Source organism: Trachypithecus francoisi, unplaced genomic scaffold (assembly GCF_009764315.1).
Source record: "Trachypithecus francoisi isolate TF-2019V2 unplaced genomic scaffold, Tfra_2.0 Lachesis_group18, whole genome shotgun sequence".
NCBI lineage: Eukaryota > Metazoa > Chordata > Mammalia > Primates > Cercopithecidae > Trachypithecus > Trachypithecus francoisi.
The window spans coordinates 67,860,547-67,879,599 of NW_022681463.1; the positions used below are offsets into that span (position 1 = coordinate 67,860,547).

Consider the following 19,053-nt stretch of genomic DNA (forward strand, 5'->3'; position numbering starts at 1 on the left):
AAGCCTTCAAATGCGGAGTTAAATTGATTACTCTTGTGGATTACTTTAATTTTTAAAATAAAATGTATTATATACTTGCCTTCCCTCCAGAATAATATGTTTTAAAACGGATGATTCAAAACTATTATGAAGATTTGTTATTGTGATAATAAGATAGCAGGCAATTCTTAACTTTGTTTATTCAGTTGATGTGACACATACCTAGAACGTAATTATAAGTGAATGTGATACTCCATAGATGCAGCCATCCTCCTTCTCTAGCCCATAGAAAAGTATATACTTCTTGGTTGAATGAATAAATGAATGAATGAAAAGGAGTGAAAGTTTAGTACAGTTCAATTGTAAGCATTTCAACTACATACAGTATTTTCAGGAAGGAGGCGCTTCCTTCCTGCCATTATTAGCCTACTTGTAGAAACCTACTATGTTATCTCTATGAACTGGAGGCATGGATGATCAGCCTGCAGGCGGCAACTCTCCTTCTCAAGCCTAAAGTATCTATATAAGCTAGTGACAGCTTGATAAAATTCCATCTGACTTCAAACTTACTCCAATGACACAGAACCCGCCACTCCCATGTCTCTTGGTTCATGGCTTGCACTGGGACAGCCACTTCTATGTTGCCTTGAGTACTAGCACTGTGTTTGCCATACCTAGTGGCATGTTAGTATGTGAATTGATTGAATGAATGTAGTAATGAGAATGAGAAATCAAAGCAGAGGTAAAAGAATTGGACCAAAAGAAGGTGTCGGGACATACCAGTGAGCCATTTTTCTGGAGGAATTAGTAAATTGTTTAGAAGATAATTCAAACTCTTTGGAGTGATGATGATATGATTTCAGTAAGTGAATAGCCTCTCCTGGTGCTTCTTTGGAGAGAACAACAGTCATTTGACTGTAAAATTTCTGTTGTGTTTTGACAACAGAAAGGAAAAATTATTATTTTAAGGATGGACTACAGCTTTTGCCAGATAACCTAGGAGAATGGCACATTCCTTACAGAGAAAAAAAGTGAATTTTTGTTTAGAAGATACCATGATTGGCTTTTTTGTTAGTTTGAAAGGCTGAAGTCTCTAGGCAATGTCTGGAAGGAAAAGACTGAAAGAAAAAAGCTTAGATTTCCTTGGCAGAGAAAAGTAACAGAAATTTGAGAAATGCCCTCTTTGGCTAAGGTTGATAGGAGTAGGAAATAGAAGAAAGATAGAAGAAAGGTTTGGAGGCAGTGAGAGAGAGGGATCCAGAACCATGACAAAAGGAAGGTGTTCGTGGAGAAAGATGATCAGGAAGACTGCGGAACCTTTCATAAAAGTGATCTGTAGACTTCAGTTTGAAGGTGTTTCTGCACTGTGCTGTAATTATCCTTTGTTCACCTTAAACCTTTGTAAAGGAACTCTGTACTAATCATACATGTTGAGGCCAGGCGCGGTGGCTCATGACTGTAATCCCAGCACTTTGGGAGGCTGAGGCAGGTGGATCACGAGGTCAGGAGATCGAGACCATCCTGGCTAACACGGTGAAACTTCATCTCTATTAAAAATATAAAAATTAGCCGGGCGTGGTGGTGGGTGCCTGTAGTCCCAGCTACTCAGGAGTCTGAGGCAGGAGAATGGCGTGAACCCGGGAGGCGGAGCTTGCAGTGAGCCAAGATCGCACCACTGAACTCCAACCTGGGTGACAGAGCGAGACTCCATCTCAAAACAAAAACAAAACAAAACAACAACAACAACAACACATGTCGAGTGAAGAAGGGATGGTTTTCTACACTTGGAGTAAACTGAGTATTGAAAAAATAAACAGTTGCTAGAAACAAGGCAATGAATGGGGGATGAAGGGTGCTAGGAGCAGGGATTTGGAACCCTGAGCTGACAGCAGTGATGGCGGCTGGCAGCACTGACTTAGACTGGGTGGCAGGGACTGACTCAGGAATCTTTGACAAACCCACTTCTCTGTCAGGAATCTAGAGGAAAGTGGCCCATTGGGGTAGGGACAATACTGGAGGATCCTGCTATCATCATGTGAATAATGGCTAGTTAGGAGGTCAGCCTTCAGGTTAAATAAAAATCTCATTACGTAGCTATAAATTTTTATCTAATCCTTTAAGCCTTAAAATTGCAGACAGACAAGAACCATTTCAGCATACTATTATGAGGTTCAAAAAATAATTTGTGACTGAGTTTGCAAGGCTTCTGATTTTTATGGGCTCAGGATCAAACTCAGCTGTGTTTTTTGAGGTTTGGCTACTATTCAAAACACAGCTTTATACTCTTTGATGTTTTGAAACACAACGTGATAAGAGATCAAAGGAGGGAAAATGTATTGCCTATAAGGTCTGATGCATTCATTTTAAAGGCAGGTGTGCCTTGCAAAACTAGGGTGGATGCAAAGTGAACTGTTCAGGCTGAATAAGCAGCTCAAAGAAGCAGAAAATTGTCTTCTGTGGTAACTTAATCCCTAATGATTATTTCTTGCCACATTAAAAAAAAAATTAGCAAAACAGGCCCAGTGCAGTGGCTCACGCCTGTAATCCCAGCACTTTGGGAGGCTGAGGTGGGAGGATTGCTTAAGCCCAGGAGTTTGAGACCCCCCCAGGCAACATGGCAAAACCCTGTCTCCACAAAAAATTAAAAAATATATCTATAGCAGGCCATGCGTGCCTGTGGTCCCAGCTCCACAGGAGGCTAAGGCGGAAGAATCACGGTGGTTGAGGCTGCAGTGAGCCAAGATTGTGCCACTGCACTCCAGCCCGGGTAATAGAATGAGACCCTGTCTCAAAAGAAAAAAAAAAAAAAAGCAAAACAGACACTCCAGGATCAGCTTTTCTGCTTTTCATTAAGCCATTTTGTAGTCCTACATTTTGTAAATGTTTATCCTCTAACAATCTTTTTCTATTCCCTGGACCTGATTAAAGTGGTCCTTGGCCAGGCGCGGTGGCTCCCGTCTGTAATCCTAGCATTTTGGGACACCTGAGGTCAGGGGTTCGAGACCAGCCTGGCCAATGTGGCAAAACCCCATCTGTACTAAAAATATAAAAATTAGCTCTGGCCATGGTGGCATGCACCTGTAATCCCAGCTGCTCAGGAGGCTGAGGCAGGAGAATTGCTTGAACCTGGGAGGTGGAGGTTGCAGTGAGCCAAGATCGCACCATTGTACTCCAGCCTGGGCAACAAGAATGAAACTCCATCTCAAAAAAAAAAAAAGACAAAGAAAAAAAACGTGGTTCTTTACCTTTAGTTTTATTACTGTAAAAATATAATAGAAGTTGTAAAGCCTTAAAATGCCAGCTTTGACTGTACTTCATACATTTAACAATTTGAAATGCTTACTATGCATGTCAGCCATTGATTTTATTTAATTATACTTGGTCTTGATTTTATTTGATTGTTTATATGTTTCGTGCTCATCACTGGACAAATTAAAGAATTTACAATCTCAGGTAGGGAAATACTATGTCATAGAAAATGGAATTTTATGTTATCATTACCCTATTGCCCTCCTAAAATTAATGAATATAAGCTTTAGAAGGCCTTTATCCTAAAGAGAAATGTAATTTATGGGTGATTAAAAATGGCATTTGGCATCAGGCTCTTAATTAGATGTGAAACCTGTTAATTATTTGTAATAAAATTAAGTCAGTGACCATTAGTTTGATCGTACCAGACATTTTAAGGAATGCAATCTGCATGAGGATGAAGGCTGCCTGTGCTGTGTATAACATGTTGTGTCTGCCCGCTCCCTGTCTTTTCTGGAGAATACTCCCTCCTTCTCCACTCACATGGTTACCATGGGAACAACCATTTTGGGTGACATGACACCCTGGACAACACACAGCTGAATGACCTGCAAGTGGATATCTGACCGAAAGAGGGCCAGAGGCTTTCTGCAGGAATTCTGGAACTAGAACTGAGACAGAACCCCAGTATCTAGCCAGATGCTAAAGATAGTGAATGCAGTTTTTCCATCAGTGGCCATATTTTTCACTATGTGGACTAAAGAAACAGAAGAAGCCAGCCTGCAGAGAAAATAGAATGACAAAGATATTGGGGCGGGGGGTAGATAATCTCCCATATAAATTCCGACAGATGGATTTCATGTAATATGTAAATTTAATTATATTTAAATTTTTTTTTTTTTTTTTTTTTTTTTTTTTTGAGGCGGAGTCTCGCTCTGTCACCCGGACTGGAGTGCAGTGGCCAGATCTCAGCTCACTGCAAGCTCCGCCTCCCGGGTTTATGCCATTCTCCTGCCTCAGCCTCCTGAGTAGCTGGGACTACAGGCGCCCACCACCTCGCCCGGCTCGTTTTTGTATTTTTAGTAGAGATGGGGTTTCACCGTGTTAGGCAGGATGGTCTCGATCTCCTGACCTCGTGATCCGCCCATCTCGGCCTCCCAAAGTGCTGGGATTACAGGCTTGAGCTTTTTTGAGAGCAACTTTGAGCTAGCTTGTACTTTCATTCCCTGTGTCTTTCCCAATATGTATAAATTAGTTCAATTTGAATTTTAGTCCCCAGCAAGATCCCCTCATTAATCCGTTCAGTGGCCACCCCTCACCCTGCAGACTGTTCTGCCTCTCTACTTCTGCTACTGAAATTCAGCATAACCATTTGCTCCCACCCACCTCAACTCCCCCGCAACACACCAGCAAGAATAGAGAAGTCCATGACTTCAGTAGCTATAAGTTTCATTTTTTAAAATTATGATACAATTTATAAATAGTAACATTCACCCTTTTTAGTGCTCAGTTCTGTAATGAAGAACGGTTCCAGCACCCTAAAAAATTTTCCTATGCCGGCAGGGCGCAGTGGCTCATGCCTGTAATCCCAGCACTTTGGGAGGCCCAGGTGGGCAGATCACGAGCTCAGGAGATCGAGACCATCCTGGCCAACATGGTGAAACCCTGTCTCTACTAAAAATACAAAAATTAACCAGGTGTGGTGGTGTACACCTGTAGTCCCAGCTACTTGGGAGGTTGAAGCAAGAGAATTGCTTGAACCTGGCAGGTGGAGGTTGCAGTGAGCTGAGATTGTGCCACTTGAGCCCAGGTGATGGAGCAAGACCTCGTCTCAAAATAAAAAATAAAAAAATTATCCGATGCCTCTTTGTAATCAGCTCCTTTTCCTGTCCCCAGCCTCTGGCAACCATTGATCAGTTTTCAGTCCTTATATTTTCCCCATTGCAAAAAGATTGGGTAAACAGAATCATATGTATGTAGCCTTTTCAGCCTGGCTTCTGTCCGCATAATGCATTTGAGATTCATCCATGTCATCGCCATGTATTAGGAGTCTGTGGCTTTTTATTGCTGAGTAGTAGTCCATTGCATGGATGGACCACAGTTCATTGATCGATTCCCCACTTGTAGGATATTTTACATATTTCCAGTTTCTAGCAATTACCAATAAAGCTGCCATAACCATTTATGTATAGTATTTAGTGTGAACATAGGTTTTCATTTCACTTAGATAAATACCTAGGAGTAGGGCTTTTGGGGAATGTCAACTTTTTGTTTTGTTTTGTTGTTTTATTTTAGCCCTTCTAATAAGGGTTTGTGATATCTCATTGTGATTTTAATTTGGATTTCCCTAATGACTAATGATGTTGAGCATCTTTTCATGTACATTTTTGCCACTATATCTCTTCTTTTATGAAGTATCTATTCAGATCTTTTGCCCCCTTTTAATTTTGTTGCTGAATTTTGAGAATTCTTTATATATATTCTGTATAAAAGTCAATGGCTTGTGTTTTAAAGTGGGTGTTTTCTAGTCTCTGCCTTCTTTTCTCGTTTCCCTTTTCTCATCTATGCTATCTGTGAGGGATGCTCTTTTTCAGCAATTATTCTGGTTGCTGTGACTGCTGTTCACCACCTATTTCTTCCCTCCTTTTCTCTTTTCTTATTTGATTTTAGTTAATACTTCCATATATATCATTCATTCAGCAAATAATTGTGGAGCATTTCATGTTAAAGCTGACTTTTTTGAATTTGCCAGCAAACACAAGGGCTGCTTCTTCAGGTTTGGGATCTTATTGGTTACATTATATGTAACCTGAGAATTGCCAGCTAATTTTTGGCATTTGGGGTCATTTCTGGATGTTGCTTCTTTATTATCAAAGTTATTTTGAGAGTTTTTTTTCTTTTTTTCTGGCCACTCCTGAGTCCAGGACTTGCGATCTGGCAACCTGCGGGTTGCAAAAAACTGGTTTTGAAATAGTTAAGGTTTCACTGCAGTTAGATTTGGCATGACAAATTGATAGCTACAAAGATTAACGTGTAATGTAGAGATCATTATTCACCAGCTTGTACCTGTTTCAGTGTTCTGTAATCCTTTCTATTCTAATCCTTTCCTCTGTTTTGGGAATCGGTCCCTGGTAGCAGAACTTGTTTTTGTTATCCACAGGGGGCTTCCTTTGCCTTTGCACCCATTTGCTAATGAACTAGAAGAATGTTTTCCTCTGTGTAAAAGTTGGATAGAGTCCTGTAGAGCTTCATTTCTACTGTTCACTGGAATGCTGTATGGAATGTTCTTGTGGCATTTTACTGGGAAGTATGAAAAACATGTTCCTATGACATTTCAAAGACGGTTGATATTTATTCTGCAATATTACACTGTAGGGTCTAGAAAATTTGAACAAAACATGATTTCTTTCATTTTAAAACCAATTTATGCTTACAGCTATATCTTTTTTTATACAGCAAATATAGTCTTTAACATCAGTATAGTCTTTAACCATCAGTGGCATGATCTCAGCTCACTGCAACCTACACCTCCCACCTACACCTCCCAGGCTCAAGTGATCCTCCCACCTCAGCCTCCCAAATAGCTGGGACTGTAGGCGTGTGCCACTACACCCAGCTAATTTTTGTATTTTTTTTGTAGAGATGGGTTTTCACCATGTTGCCAAGACTGATCTCAAACTCCTGGGGTTCAACTGATCCTCTAGCCTTGGCCTCTCAAAGTGCTAGAATTACAGGCATGAGCCACCATGCCCGGCCTGTAAACATTTTTTCGTGTTTTTAAATTATGAGAGCAACTGATTTTGAAGTATCCTTTTCAATTGAAGATTCACTTCCTAACTGGTTTTTGTGTGAACATAAGTTTTCATTTCTCTGTGATAGATGCAAAGAGCACAATTGCTGTTAGGGTTAGCTGCATGTTTAGCTGTTTCAGGAACTGCTAAAGTGTTTTCCAGATTGGCTATACTGTTTTACATTTCCACCACAGTCTATGAGTACAGTTTCTCTTCATTCTTGCCAGCATTTGATGTTGTTGCTGTTTTTTACTGTAGCCATTTTGATAGGCATGTAGTAATAGTTCATTGTGGTTTTGATTTTCATTTCCCTAATGGCTAACGATGTTGAACATCTTTTATGTGCTTGTTGCCATCTGTATTTCCTCTTTGGTAAAATGTCTCTTCATGTCTTTTACCCATTTTCTCTTTTTTGTTTATTTTTATTTTATTTTTTAAGTAGAGATGGGGTCTTGCTATGTTGCCCAGGCTACTCTCAAACTTCTGGCTCAAGCAATCCGCCTGCTTCAGCTTTCCAAAGTAATTTCATGCCTGGGATTATAGGCACGAGCCACCCCACCCAGCCTTTTGTCCATTTTCTAGTTAGATTGTTTGTTTGAGGCAGGATCTTGGTCTGTTGCCCAGGCTGGAATTCAGTGGCACAATCTCAGTTCACTGCAGCTTCTGCCTCCAGGGCTCAAGCGATTCTCGTGCCTCAGCCTCCCGAGTAGCTGGGATTACAGGCATGCACCACCACACCCGGCTAATTTTTGTATTTTTAGTAGAGACAAGGTTTCACCATGTTGGTCAGCCTGGTCTCAAACTCCTGATCTCAGGTGATCTGCCTGCCTTAGCCTCTCAAAGCGCTGGGATTACATGGGTGAGCCACCATTCCTGGCAGATTGCTTGTTTTTTATACTATTAAGTTTTTTGGGCTTTGGTTGGGGGGTTGGGTTTCGGAGAGAGGACATTTGGAGAGCATGGGTTGTTTTTTTTTTTAGACAGAGTTTCACTCTTGTTGCCCAGGCTCGAATGCAATGGCGTGATCTCAGCCCACTGCAGCCTCTGCCTCCTGGGTTCAAGTGATTCCCCTGCCTCAGCCTCCCAAGTAGCTGGGATTACAGGTGCATGCCACCACACCTGGCTAATTTTTGTATTTTTAGTAGAGATGGGATTTTACCATCTTAGCCATGCTGGTCTCGAACTCCTGACCTCGTGAGAGCATGGGTTTTTATTTATTTCCTTTTTCTCTTTTTAATTTTTGTGGGTACATAGTAGACAGTGTATATGAGATATTTTAGTACAGGCATATAATGTGTAATAACCACACCATGGAAATTTGGGTATCCATCCTCTCAAGCATTTATCCTTGGTGTTGTTACTAGATCTTATTCATTGCTTCTATTGTTTTTTGTACCCCTTAACCATCCCCATCCCCCATACACATACTCCCCTACTACCTTCCTAGCCTCTGGTAACCATGCTTCTATTCTTGATTTTCATGAGTTCATTTGTTTTAATTTTTAGATCCTGCAAATAACTGAGAACATCTGATGTTTGTCTTTCTGTGCCTGGTTTATTTCACTTAACATAATGACCTCCAGTTCCATCCATGTTGTTGCAATGATAGAATCTCATTCCTTTTTATGGCTGAATACTACTTTATTGTATATAGGTACCACATTTTCTTTATCCTCATTTTGTCATCTGTTTTTGGACACTTAGGTTGTTTCCAAATCTTGGCTATTGTGAACAATACTATTAACAAATACAGGAGTGTGAATATCTCTTTGATATACTGATTTCCTTTCTTTTGGGCATAAACCTAAGAGTAGGATTGCTAAATCATATGGTAGCTCTATTTGTAGTTTTTTTTTTTTTTTTCTTTGAGATAGAATCTTGCTCTGTCGCCCAGGTTGGAGTGCAGTGGCGTGATCTTGGCTCACTGTAAGCTCCTCCTCCCGGGTTCACGCCATTCTCCTGCCTCAGCCTCCCGAGTAGCTGAGACTACAGGTGCCTGCCACTAGGCCCTGCTAATTTTTTTGTATTTTTAGTAGAGATGGCGTTTCACTGTGTTAACCAGGATGGTCTTGATCTCCTGACCTCATGATCCGCCTGCCTCGGCCTCCCAAAGTGCTGGGATTACAGGCTTGAGCCACCACACCCGGCCTCTATTTGTAGTTTTTTGAGGAACCTCCAAATTGTTCTCCATAGCAGTTGTACTAATTTATATTCCTACCAACAGCATATGAAGTTTTCCTTTTCCCCACATCCTCACCAGCAATAGCTGTTACCTGACATTTAGATAAAAGGCATTTTAACTGTGGTGAGATGATATCTCATTGTAGTTTTGATTTGCATTTCTCTGATAATCAGTGATGTTGACCACCTTTTCATAGAAGGCCTGTGTTCTGGAGGTTGTCTTTTCACTTTGTTGATTGTATCCTTCACTGTGCAGAAGCTTTTAAATTTGATGTGGTCCCATTTGTCCATTTTTGCTTTGATTACCTGTGCTTATGGGGTTTTGCTCAGGAAGTTTTTGCCTAGACCAAGGTCGTGGAGAGTTTCCCCAGTATTTTCTTTTAGTAGCTTCATAGTTTCATAGATCTTAGATAAAAGTCTTTAATCCATTTTGATTTGATTTTTGTATGTGACAAGAGATAGGGGTCTAATTTCATTCTTCTGCATATGGATATTCAGTTTACTCTGCACGATTTGTTGAAGACTGTCTTTTCCCCTCAATGTATGTTCTCGGCATCTTTGTAAAAAATGAGTTCACTGTAGGTGCGTAAATTTGTTTCTGGGTGCTTTGTTCTGTTCCATTGGTCTGTGTGTCTGTTTTTATGCCAGTACCATGCCGTTTTGGTTACTGTGTAACTCTGTAGTGTAATGCAAAGTCAAGTCATGTGATTTCTTCAGTTTTGTTCTTTGTGCTCAGGACGGTTTTGGCTATTCTGGGTTTTTTGTGGCTCCATGTAAATTTTGGATGGTTTTTTCTATTTTGATGAAGAATGTCATTGGTACTTTGACAGGGATTGCACTGAATCTGTAGATTATGTTGGGTAGTATGAACATTTTAACAATATTGTTTCTTTCAATCCATGGACATGAATATCTTTCCTTCTTTGCATGTCCTCTTTAATTTCTTTCATCAGTTTTTTTATACTTTTTGTTATGGAGATTTTTTACTTCTTTGGTTAAGTTAATTTCTAGGTATTTATTTATTTGTTGCTATTATAAATGAGATTTCTTTTTTGATTTCTTTTTCAGCTTGTTCACTGTTAGCACATAGAAATGCTACTGATTTTTGTATGTTGATTTTTGTATCCTGCAACTTTATTGAATTTGCTCATCAATTCTAATAGTTTTTTTGTGGAGTCTTTAGTTTTTTCCAAATATAAGGTCATATCATCTGCAAACAAGGATAATTTGACTTTTCTCTTCCAATTTGGATGCCCTTCATTTCATTCTCTTGTTTGATTGCTGTGGCTAAGACTTCCAATATTATGTTGAATAATGGTGGTAAAAGTTGTCATGTTCCAGATCTAACATCTGTTACTGTTATATTGGGATCTATCTCTCACTTTAGCTCTAATAATATTTGCTCTTCATTTCATTCTCTTGTTTGATTGCTCTAGCTAAGACTTCCAATATTATGTTGAATAACAGTGTTAAAAGTTATCATGTCCCAGATCTAAGATCTGCTACTGTTATATTGGGATGTATCTCTCACTTTAGTTCTAATAATATTTGTTTTACATATCTGGATGCTCCAGTGTTTGGTGCATATATATTTACAATTGTTGTATCCTCTTGCTGAACTGACCCCTTTGTTATTATATAATGACTTTCTTTGTCTCTTCTTACAGTTTTTGTCTTGAAATCTGTTTTGTCTGATGTAAGTATAGCTACTTCTCCTCGGTTTTGTTTGTTTGTTTTCATTAGCATGGAATATCTTTTTCCATGTCTTTATTTTCAGTTCATGTGTATCTTCATAGGTGAGGTGTATTTCTTGTAGGCAACAGATCATCTGGGTCTTGTTGTTTTCATCCATTCAACCACTCTATGTGTGTGTGTGTGTGTGTGTGTGTGTGTTTTTTTTTTTTTTTTTTTTTGAGACAGGGTCTCTCTCTGTCATCCAGGCTGGAGTGCAGTAGCACAGTCACAGCTCACTGAACCATTGACCTCCTGGGCTCAGGTGATCCTTACACCTCAGCCTCCCAAGTAGCCACTCTGTGTCTTTTGATTGCAAACTTTAGTCCATTTACATACAATGTTATTACTGACAAGTAGGGGCTTACTCCTGCCATTTTGTTATTTGTTTTCTGGTTGTTTTTTATTGTTTCTTCCTTCTTTTCTTCCATTCTGTCTTCCTTTTAGTGAATGTGATTTTCTCTGGTGGTGTGCTTTAATTTCTTGGTTTTTATTTTTTGTGTATCCATTGTATTTTATTTGAGGTTACCATGAGGCATGCATATACCATCTTATAACCCATTGTTTTAAGCTGATGACAACTTAATACTAATTACATAAAGAAATGCACAGAAAGAAAACTAATAAGAGCCCTACATCTTAACTTCCTCCCCTGCTTTTTAACTTTTTGTTGTTTCTCTTTATGTCTTATTGTACTGTTTATACCTTGAAAAGTTGTTAATATTTTTGGTTGGTTCATCATTTAGTCTTTCTCCTTAAGACAAGAGTAGTTTACACACAACCATTACAGTGTTATACTATTCTGTGTTTTTCTATGTGCTTCCTATTTCCAGTGGATTTTATACCTTCAGATGATTTCTTCTTGCTTATTAACATCCTTTTCTTTCACATTGGAGAACTACCTTTAGCATTTCTTGTAGGATGGGTCTAGTATTGATCAAATCCCTCAGCTTTTGTTTGTCTGGGAAAGTCTTTAATTCTCCTTTGTGCCTGAAGGGTATTTTCACCAGATATACTATTCTAGGGTAAAAGATTTGTTTCCTTCAGCACATTAAATATGTCATGCCACTCGCTCCTGGCCTGTAAGGTTTCCACTGAAAAGTCTGCTGCCTGATGTATTGCAGCTCCATTGTATGTTATTTGTTTCTTTTCACCTGCTGCTTTTAGGATTTTTTTTTTTTTTTTTTTTTTTTTACGTTGAGAGTTTGAATTAAATGCTTTGAAGTAGTCTTCTCTGGTTTAGATCTGCTTGGTGTGTTCTATAACCTTCTTATATTTGAATATTCATATCTTTCTCTAGGTTTGGGAAGTTCTCGGATATTATCTCTTAGAGTAAGTTTTTTTACCCCTATCTCTTTTTCTACCTCCTCTTTAAGGTCAGGAAATCTTAGATTTGCCTTTTTTAGACTATTCACTAGATATCGTAGGCATTCTTCATTGTTTTTTATTCTTTTTTCTTTTGTCTCCTCTAACTGCATGTTTTCAGATAGCCTGTCTGCAAGCCACTAATTCTTTCTTCTGCTTAATCAATTCTGTCATTAAGAGACTCTGATGCATTCTTCAGTATGTCAATTGCATTTTCAACTCTAGAATTTCTACTTGATTATTTTTAATTATTTCAATCTCTGTATTAAATTTATGATAGAATTCTGAATTCTTTCTCTGTGTTATCTTGAATTTCTTTGAGTTTCCTCAAAACAGTGATTTTGAATTCTCTGTCTGAAAGGTCATATATCTCTGTTCTCCCAGGATTGGTCCCTGGTGTCTTATTTAGTTCAATTGCTGAGGTCATCTTTTCTTGGATGGTGTTAGTGCCTGTAGATATTTATCAGTATCTGACAGGACAGTGAGATCTAGGCAATCTCATTAATCCTTAATTTCCTTATTTATTTTATATATATATATATATATATATACATATTTACATTTGTACATTTTATAAAACATATATTATAAATCCTTGCTTTCTTTTTTATTATATGTATATTATAAGGTTGTTGTATGCATGCCAGAAAAAAATTAACAAAAAGAATATGAAATTTAAAAAAATAAGGTTGTTGTGGAAATTGGATAATACCTGTAAAGCTCTTAGCATAAGTGCCTGGCACTGAGTAAGCACTCAGTATTTGCTGCTGTGAAGGTAGAGGTAGAGGTAGTAGGGAAGAGGAGATACTGATCAATGTGGCAAAGGACATGGTTGTAGTACAGAGAGTGGCACTCATCCCAGGGGAGAATACTCCTGAACTGAATCTTAAAGAACGACAGAGTTCATGAAAAATGAAAGAGCATCGGCAAAGATATAGAACCATAAAATGTTGTGTATATGTGGTGCAGCAATTTGGTGCTAATAGAACTTGATGTAGGAATTGGAAATGATAGTTAGCTGATGAGACTGGAAAAGTTGGCCACTGTCAAGTCATTGAAGGTATTGGACTTCTTTTTTTCTTTCATTTTTTTTTGATATGAAGTCTTGCTCTGTTGCCTAGGCTGGAGTGCAGTGGCACGATCTTGGCTCACTGCAACCTCTGCCTCCCAGGTTCAAGCAATTCTTCTGCCTCAGCCTCCCAAGTTGCTGGGACTACAGGTGCGCACCACTACAGTTGGTTAATTTTTGTATTTTTACTACAGATGGGGTTTCACCATATTGGTCAGGCTAGTCTTGAACTCCTGACCTCCTGATCTGCCCCCCTCAGCCTCCCAAAGTGCTGGGATTACAGGTGTGAGCCACTGCGCCTGGCCTTTTTGTATTGGACTTTGTTCTAAGCAAAAGGGAGATGTTGAAGAGTTTAAGGAGAGAGATGGCATGGTCAGATTTGCATTTCTAGCTAGCTCACTCTGATAGGGTGAGGATGCTTTGAAGTGGAGACAGTAACTTAAGCAAGCTCTTTAATAGTTCATTTGAGAGGTGATGGCCAGAACTAGGGCCATACTGATTGAGAATGCAATGTCATTGTATTACTATGTTCTCACATTGCTGTAAGGAAATACCTGAGACTGGGTAATTTATAAAGGAAAGAGGTTTAATTGACTCACAATTCCACACTGCTGGGGAGGCCTCAGGAAACTTACAATCATGGCAGAAGGGGAAGCAGGCACAGACCTTCACATGGCAGCAGGAGAAAGAAGAGTGAATGAACAATGGGGAAAGAGCCCCTTATAAAACCATCAGATCAAGTGAGAACTGATTCACTATCATGAGAACAGCATGGGGGAAACCACTCCCATGATCCAATCACCTCCCACCAGGTCCTGCCCTCCACACGTAGGGATTATAGGGATTACAATTCGTGATGAGATTTGGGTGAGGACACAGAGCCAAACAATAGCAGTCATTCTTGTATATATTTTTCATATAGTAAACTCAGGTCCAGTCCAAGATTTCTTTTGGAAAACCAGGCTAGACAGGTTGTAAGGTATATGAGAGTGCAGGTCTTGTCCATGAGGACTCTAAGAAGCCCTATCCATGATTCCGTATCTGGTTCCTCTGTCTCACTGATTCAGTGATCTCTTCTATTCCTGTAGGCTAGATATGATTTGTTATGATCACCTAGATTAAATACTTCCACCTAATGGAAAACCCACTTTTTTTTTTTTTTTAAATCAAGGCACTAGGGTGAAGAAGGGTGAATAAAGTGATAACTTGAAGGCAAAAAATACTAGGAAGTAGATGTAAGAAAAAGGAATTTGATTTTAACCTACATTTTATTAAAATCTTATTTTCTTCATCTATTTTCCTTCCTTATTCATGAAGGCTTAAAAATGATAATCATAATTTTTTTCTTGCATAAAGGTAGACAGTGAAAAAACAAAGAATTCAGTTCTGTTGTATTCACTTTATGTCCTTCTGCGCTCTGTGGGAAATGGACTTCCAGTTGGTCAAATTTCCCCCAGCACAAATCCTGCGGCAAGGAGCTGCATCCATTTTGTAGACTGTGTTTGCATGCACAGCTTGTTAGGGGTCTATGGGAAGAGTAAGTTAACGTTTTTTGCATATTAGAAAGGATGGTACCATTTCTGTCTGTGTGTGTATGTGTGTATGTATATATTCCACATACTATACAATTCATCCATTTGGAGTGTACAGTTTAATTGCTGTTTGTTTCTTTAACAGGGAAAAAAAGATGTGACCCAGATATTTAACAATATCCTGAGAAGACAGATAGGCACTCGGAGTCCTACTGTGGAGTATATTAGTGCTCATCCTCATATCCTGTTTATGCTCCTCAAAGGGTAGGTACATGGCTTCCTTTCAAGTAGGGCCAAGTTTTTAATAGTTGTTAAAAGTACATAGCATTAACCTCATTTGAGATATGATCAGTTCCCTTTTGGAACTGCAGTAAAGATATTTGTCTTGCGTGAGTTCAGCCCTCTAGATCTGTCTCTGTGATTACCTAGGCTGCAGCAAAATCCTTTCTTTGCACCTTAATGTTTCTAAATGTTATGTTTCCATTTACTGCCTTCCTTTCCCCCACAGTTCTGCTATTTCTGTCTCTTCCTATTACAGTATTGCTTATGCTTCCCTATCTGCCCTATTCGTAGCTGCCCACTTACCCTTTTCCTGACTGCATGAGACTGAATGTCCTCAATATACACACAAGCACACACATATATATTCTGCTTCTGGGAACTGAAATACAGATATGAGAGTTTTTCCAGTAGCTAGCATCTGCCAAGGTGAATGTATGTGGGTCTACAGGGAAGCTATAAAACTGAAGTTGAGCTAGGTAATAGAATCCCTGATTATTATTTTTATGTACACTTATTTATAAATGTTTCTTGGGCATTTGGGGGCTACTCTGAATCATAATGACTGGAGATCTGGGTATAGCAAAGCTTGAGGACAGCAGATCATCTTCTTCCTCCCCTTGTCTTTCTACTCCACTATCTTAAACCAGCATATCTCTTTATTTTATTGTATTCCTGTTTTCAATCCTGCTGTTTCATACCTAGTCCATCTCACCTGTGTTCATTTTCTCTCTTGTACATTTTAAATATTTAATTGTATCAAAATAATACATTGTTTAAAAATCAGATATATCAATGAATAGTTCTTTGCCTCTTTCTTTTTTCTTTCTTTCATATATATATATATATATATATAATTTATTTTTAAGATTATGTCTTGCTCTGTTGCCCAGGCTGGAGTGCAGTGGTGCAATCTTGGCTCACTGCAACCTCTGCCTCCGGGGTTCAAGCAATTCTCCTGCCTCAGCCTCCTGGGTAGCTGGGATTACAGGTGCCCACCACCACACACGACTAATTTTTGTATTTTTAGTAGAGACAGGGTTTCACTATTTGGTCAGACTGGTCTTGACCTCCTGACCTCAAGTGATCTGCCTACCTCAGCCTCCCAAAGTGCTGGAGTTACAGGCGTGAGTCACTGCGCCCGGCCTCTTTGCCTCTTTCTTCTCCATTTTTCAGTCCTATTACCCAAAGACAACCACTTTTATCTTTTTTATTTGTTCATTTGTTTATTTGTTCATCATTGTTTTCGTCATAGATTTACCTCTGTGTTACAAATAATGGGCTTATACTAATTTTTCATTTATCAATTTTAAGCAGTATCTTTGACAAGATAAACTAGATGATAGTCTTTTTACTGCCACCATTATTCTATTTCCTTTCCCTTATCTTCCTAATAAATGTTATCATAATTTTAAATTTTAATAATCACATTTAGATTATTATGACTGTGTAGTTATTATTTATGAGTGAGCAAAGTAGTATACTATGATTACTTTGGTTTTGCATACAAAATAATTGTTTTACTGGAGAATTGTTTCTTCAGTTCTGGAAAGGGAAAGATCCTTGTATCATGTATTAGTTAGGGGATGCAAAGCCTCTATAACACATAGACCCCAAAGTGAAGCGGCCTCACAACAAGTTAAGTATATTTCTCATGTAATAGTGCAGAGCAGATGTTCTAGTTCATCAGGGGGTTCTGTCCTCTTCAGCATGTGCTATCTAAGATCACTTTGTTCACTGCCATTTCAACCCATAGAAAGGTGAAAGTATATAAGAGATTTTGGCCGGGCACGGTGGCTCAAGCCTGTAATCCCAGCACTTTGGGAGGCCGAGACGGGCGGATCACGAGGTCAGGAGTTCGAGACCATCCTGGCTAACACGGTGAAACCCCGTCTCTACTAAAAAATACAAAAAGCTAGCCAGGCGAGGTGGCGGGCGCCTGTAGTCCCAGCTACTCTGGAGGCTGAGGCAGGAAAATGGCATAAACCTGGGAGGCGGAGCTTGCAGTGAGCTGAGATCCGGCCACTGCACTCCAGCCCGGGCGACAGAGTGAGACTCCATCTCAAAAAAAAAAAAAAAAAAAAAAAAAAGAGATTTTATGTGTTTAGAGAATGACAAGAATTCTGGTGTGACTAGAGCTCTGTGTGAGTCAGAGGGAAGGGTGCAGTATGAGGTTGGAAAGACTGAGACCAGATTATGAAGAGCTTTCCAAGTCCTACTAGGGAGTTTGAATGTCATTCTGTAGGCAACATGGAGTCATCCAGGGACTAGACATGAGGAGTTCTGGTGGCAATGTAGAAAATGGCATGGGGTGGGAGGCTGAGATTCCAGCTTGGAAGAGTCTAGGGAAGAGATTATCAACAAAACTTTAATGGAGATACTAAGAATGAAGAGAATGGGTATTTGAAAACATTTCCATTTCTTTCCAATTCAAAAGTAATACATGGTTATTATTTAAAAACTAAAACATTTTAGAAATGTATAATAGAAAAAGAAAGTGCATCCGATAATCTTTCCATAAGAAATCATTATTGACAATTTGGGGACTACACCTCTGGTTTTAATTCTCTATTACAATGATTATTCCTCTGTTTTTCAACCCAAACTTTTAACTCATTCCTTCACATCCTGTTTTGTATAAACCATTTACTCATTGTTTGCTATGTGCCAGCTATTGTAATGTTTTACTTATGTTATATTGTTTACTTTCCAGATACTATGAGGACTACCTACTGGTTTTTTTTTGTTTTTTGTTTTTACCATTTTACAGATGAGGAAACTGAAACTCAGAAAGAGTAAGGATATTGCTCAAGATTGTACAGCTAATACGTGACATAGCCTAGTTTTCCATGCAGATCTGACACTAAATCCCATGTTCCTTTCCATTAATATACCTTTAAGAAGACTCGAGGACCATTCAAATGTGAAGGGAGAGGGAATTGTTGATGCTCTTGAGGACAGGGTAGTGGAACAGTTGTACCATAATCAGTTTTACCTGTTACCATTTTCTTTCTTTTTTTTTTTTTTTGAGATGGAGTCTCGCTCTGTCACCCAGGCTGGAGTGCAGTGTTGCCATCTTGGCTCACTGCAAGCTCCGCCTCCCAGGTTCAAGGGATTCTTCTGCCTCAGCCTCCTGAGTAGCTGGGACTACAGGTGTGTGCCACCACGCCTGGCTAATTTTTTGTATTTTTAGTAGAGACAAGGTTTCACTTTGTTAGCCAGATGGTCTCAATCTCCTGACCTTGTGATCCGCCTGCCTTGGCCTCCCAAAGTGCTGGGATTACAGGCGTGAGCCACCACACCCAGCCCCTGTTACCATTTTCTAATTTAGCACTGAATGCTAGAGATTTAGCCCTTCTTAAAAGTCAGGATTTTTACTGAATTATCTCTTGTGAAGTCACTTTAAAACCTAGGCCATAACTTGATTGGTACATTTATACATCAAACAATAATATTAAATGAGAATATGATAGTAACATTCTATATAGAACCTAAGTTTAACCACAAAGAATATAAGACAAAAAGCAATTGATAGTTGTCTATCAAAGAGAATTATCTGGATATGTGGTATTAAACATGGTAGAAAGGATTTGGAGCCCAAGTTTTATGAAAAGATTATAAATAAGGATTTACTCACTCTAAATGAATTTGTCTTCTGGCTCAGGCAAATGACATTCCAGGGTACTGAGAGAACTTGAGAATGAGGTCACTGAACAGCTCTCAGTGATCTGTAAAGAACTGTGGCCGGTATGTTCCAGAAGGCTGATGTTAAAATCATAAATTTCTCCCAATTATCCGTTTTTTTAAGTTTATTATAAAAATTTTTAAGCAGTTTCGTTTTGGCAATTATTTTATAGATGGTACTATGTAGTTCATA

The 19,053-nt window shown here is 39.0% G+C and overlaps 1 protein-coding gene across 6 annotated transcripts in view; it reads left to right on the plus strand.

Annotated features, from left to right (window-relative positions):
- The window catches only part of CAB39L (calcium binding protein 39 like), a 137,438-nt gene that overhangs the window by 71,004 nt on the left and 47,381 nt on the right, over positions 1-19,053 (plus strand). For all 6 annotated transcript variants that reach the window (XM_033176870.1, XM_033176875.1, XM_033176872.1 and 3 more), the window contains one exon: positions 15,043-15,161. In XM_033176870.1, coding sequence (XP_033032761.1) covers positions 15,043-15,161 — 119 coding nt within the window. The remainder of the gene's footprint in view (positions 1-15,042; positions 15,162-19,053) is intronic.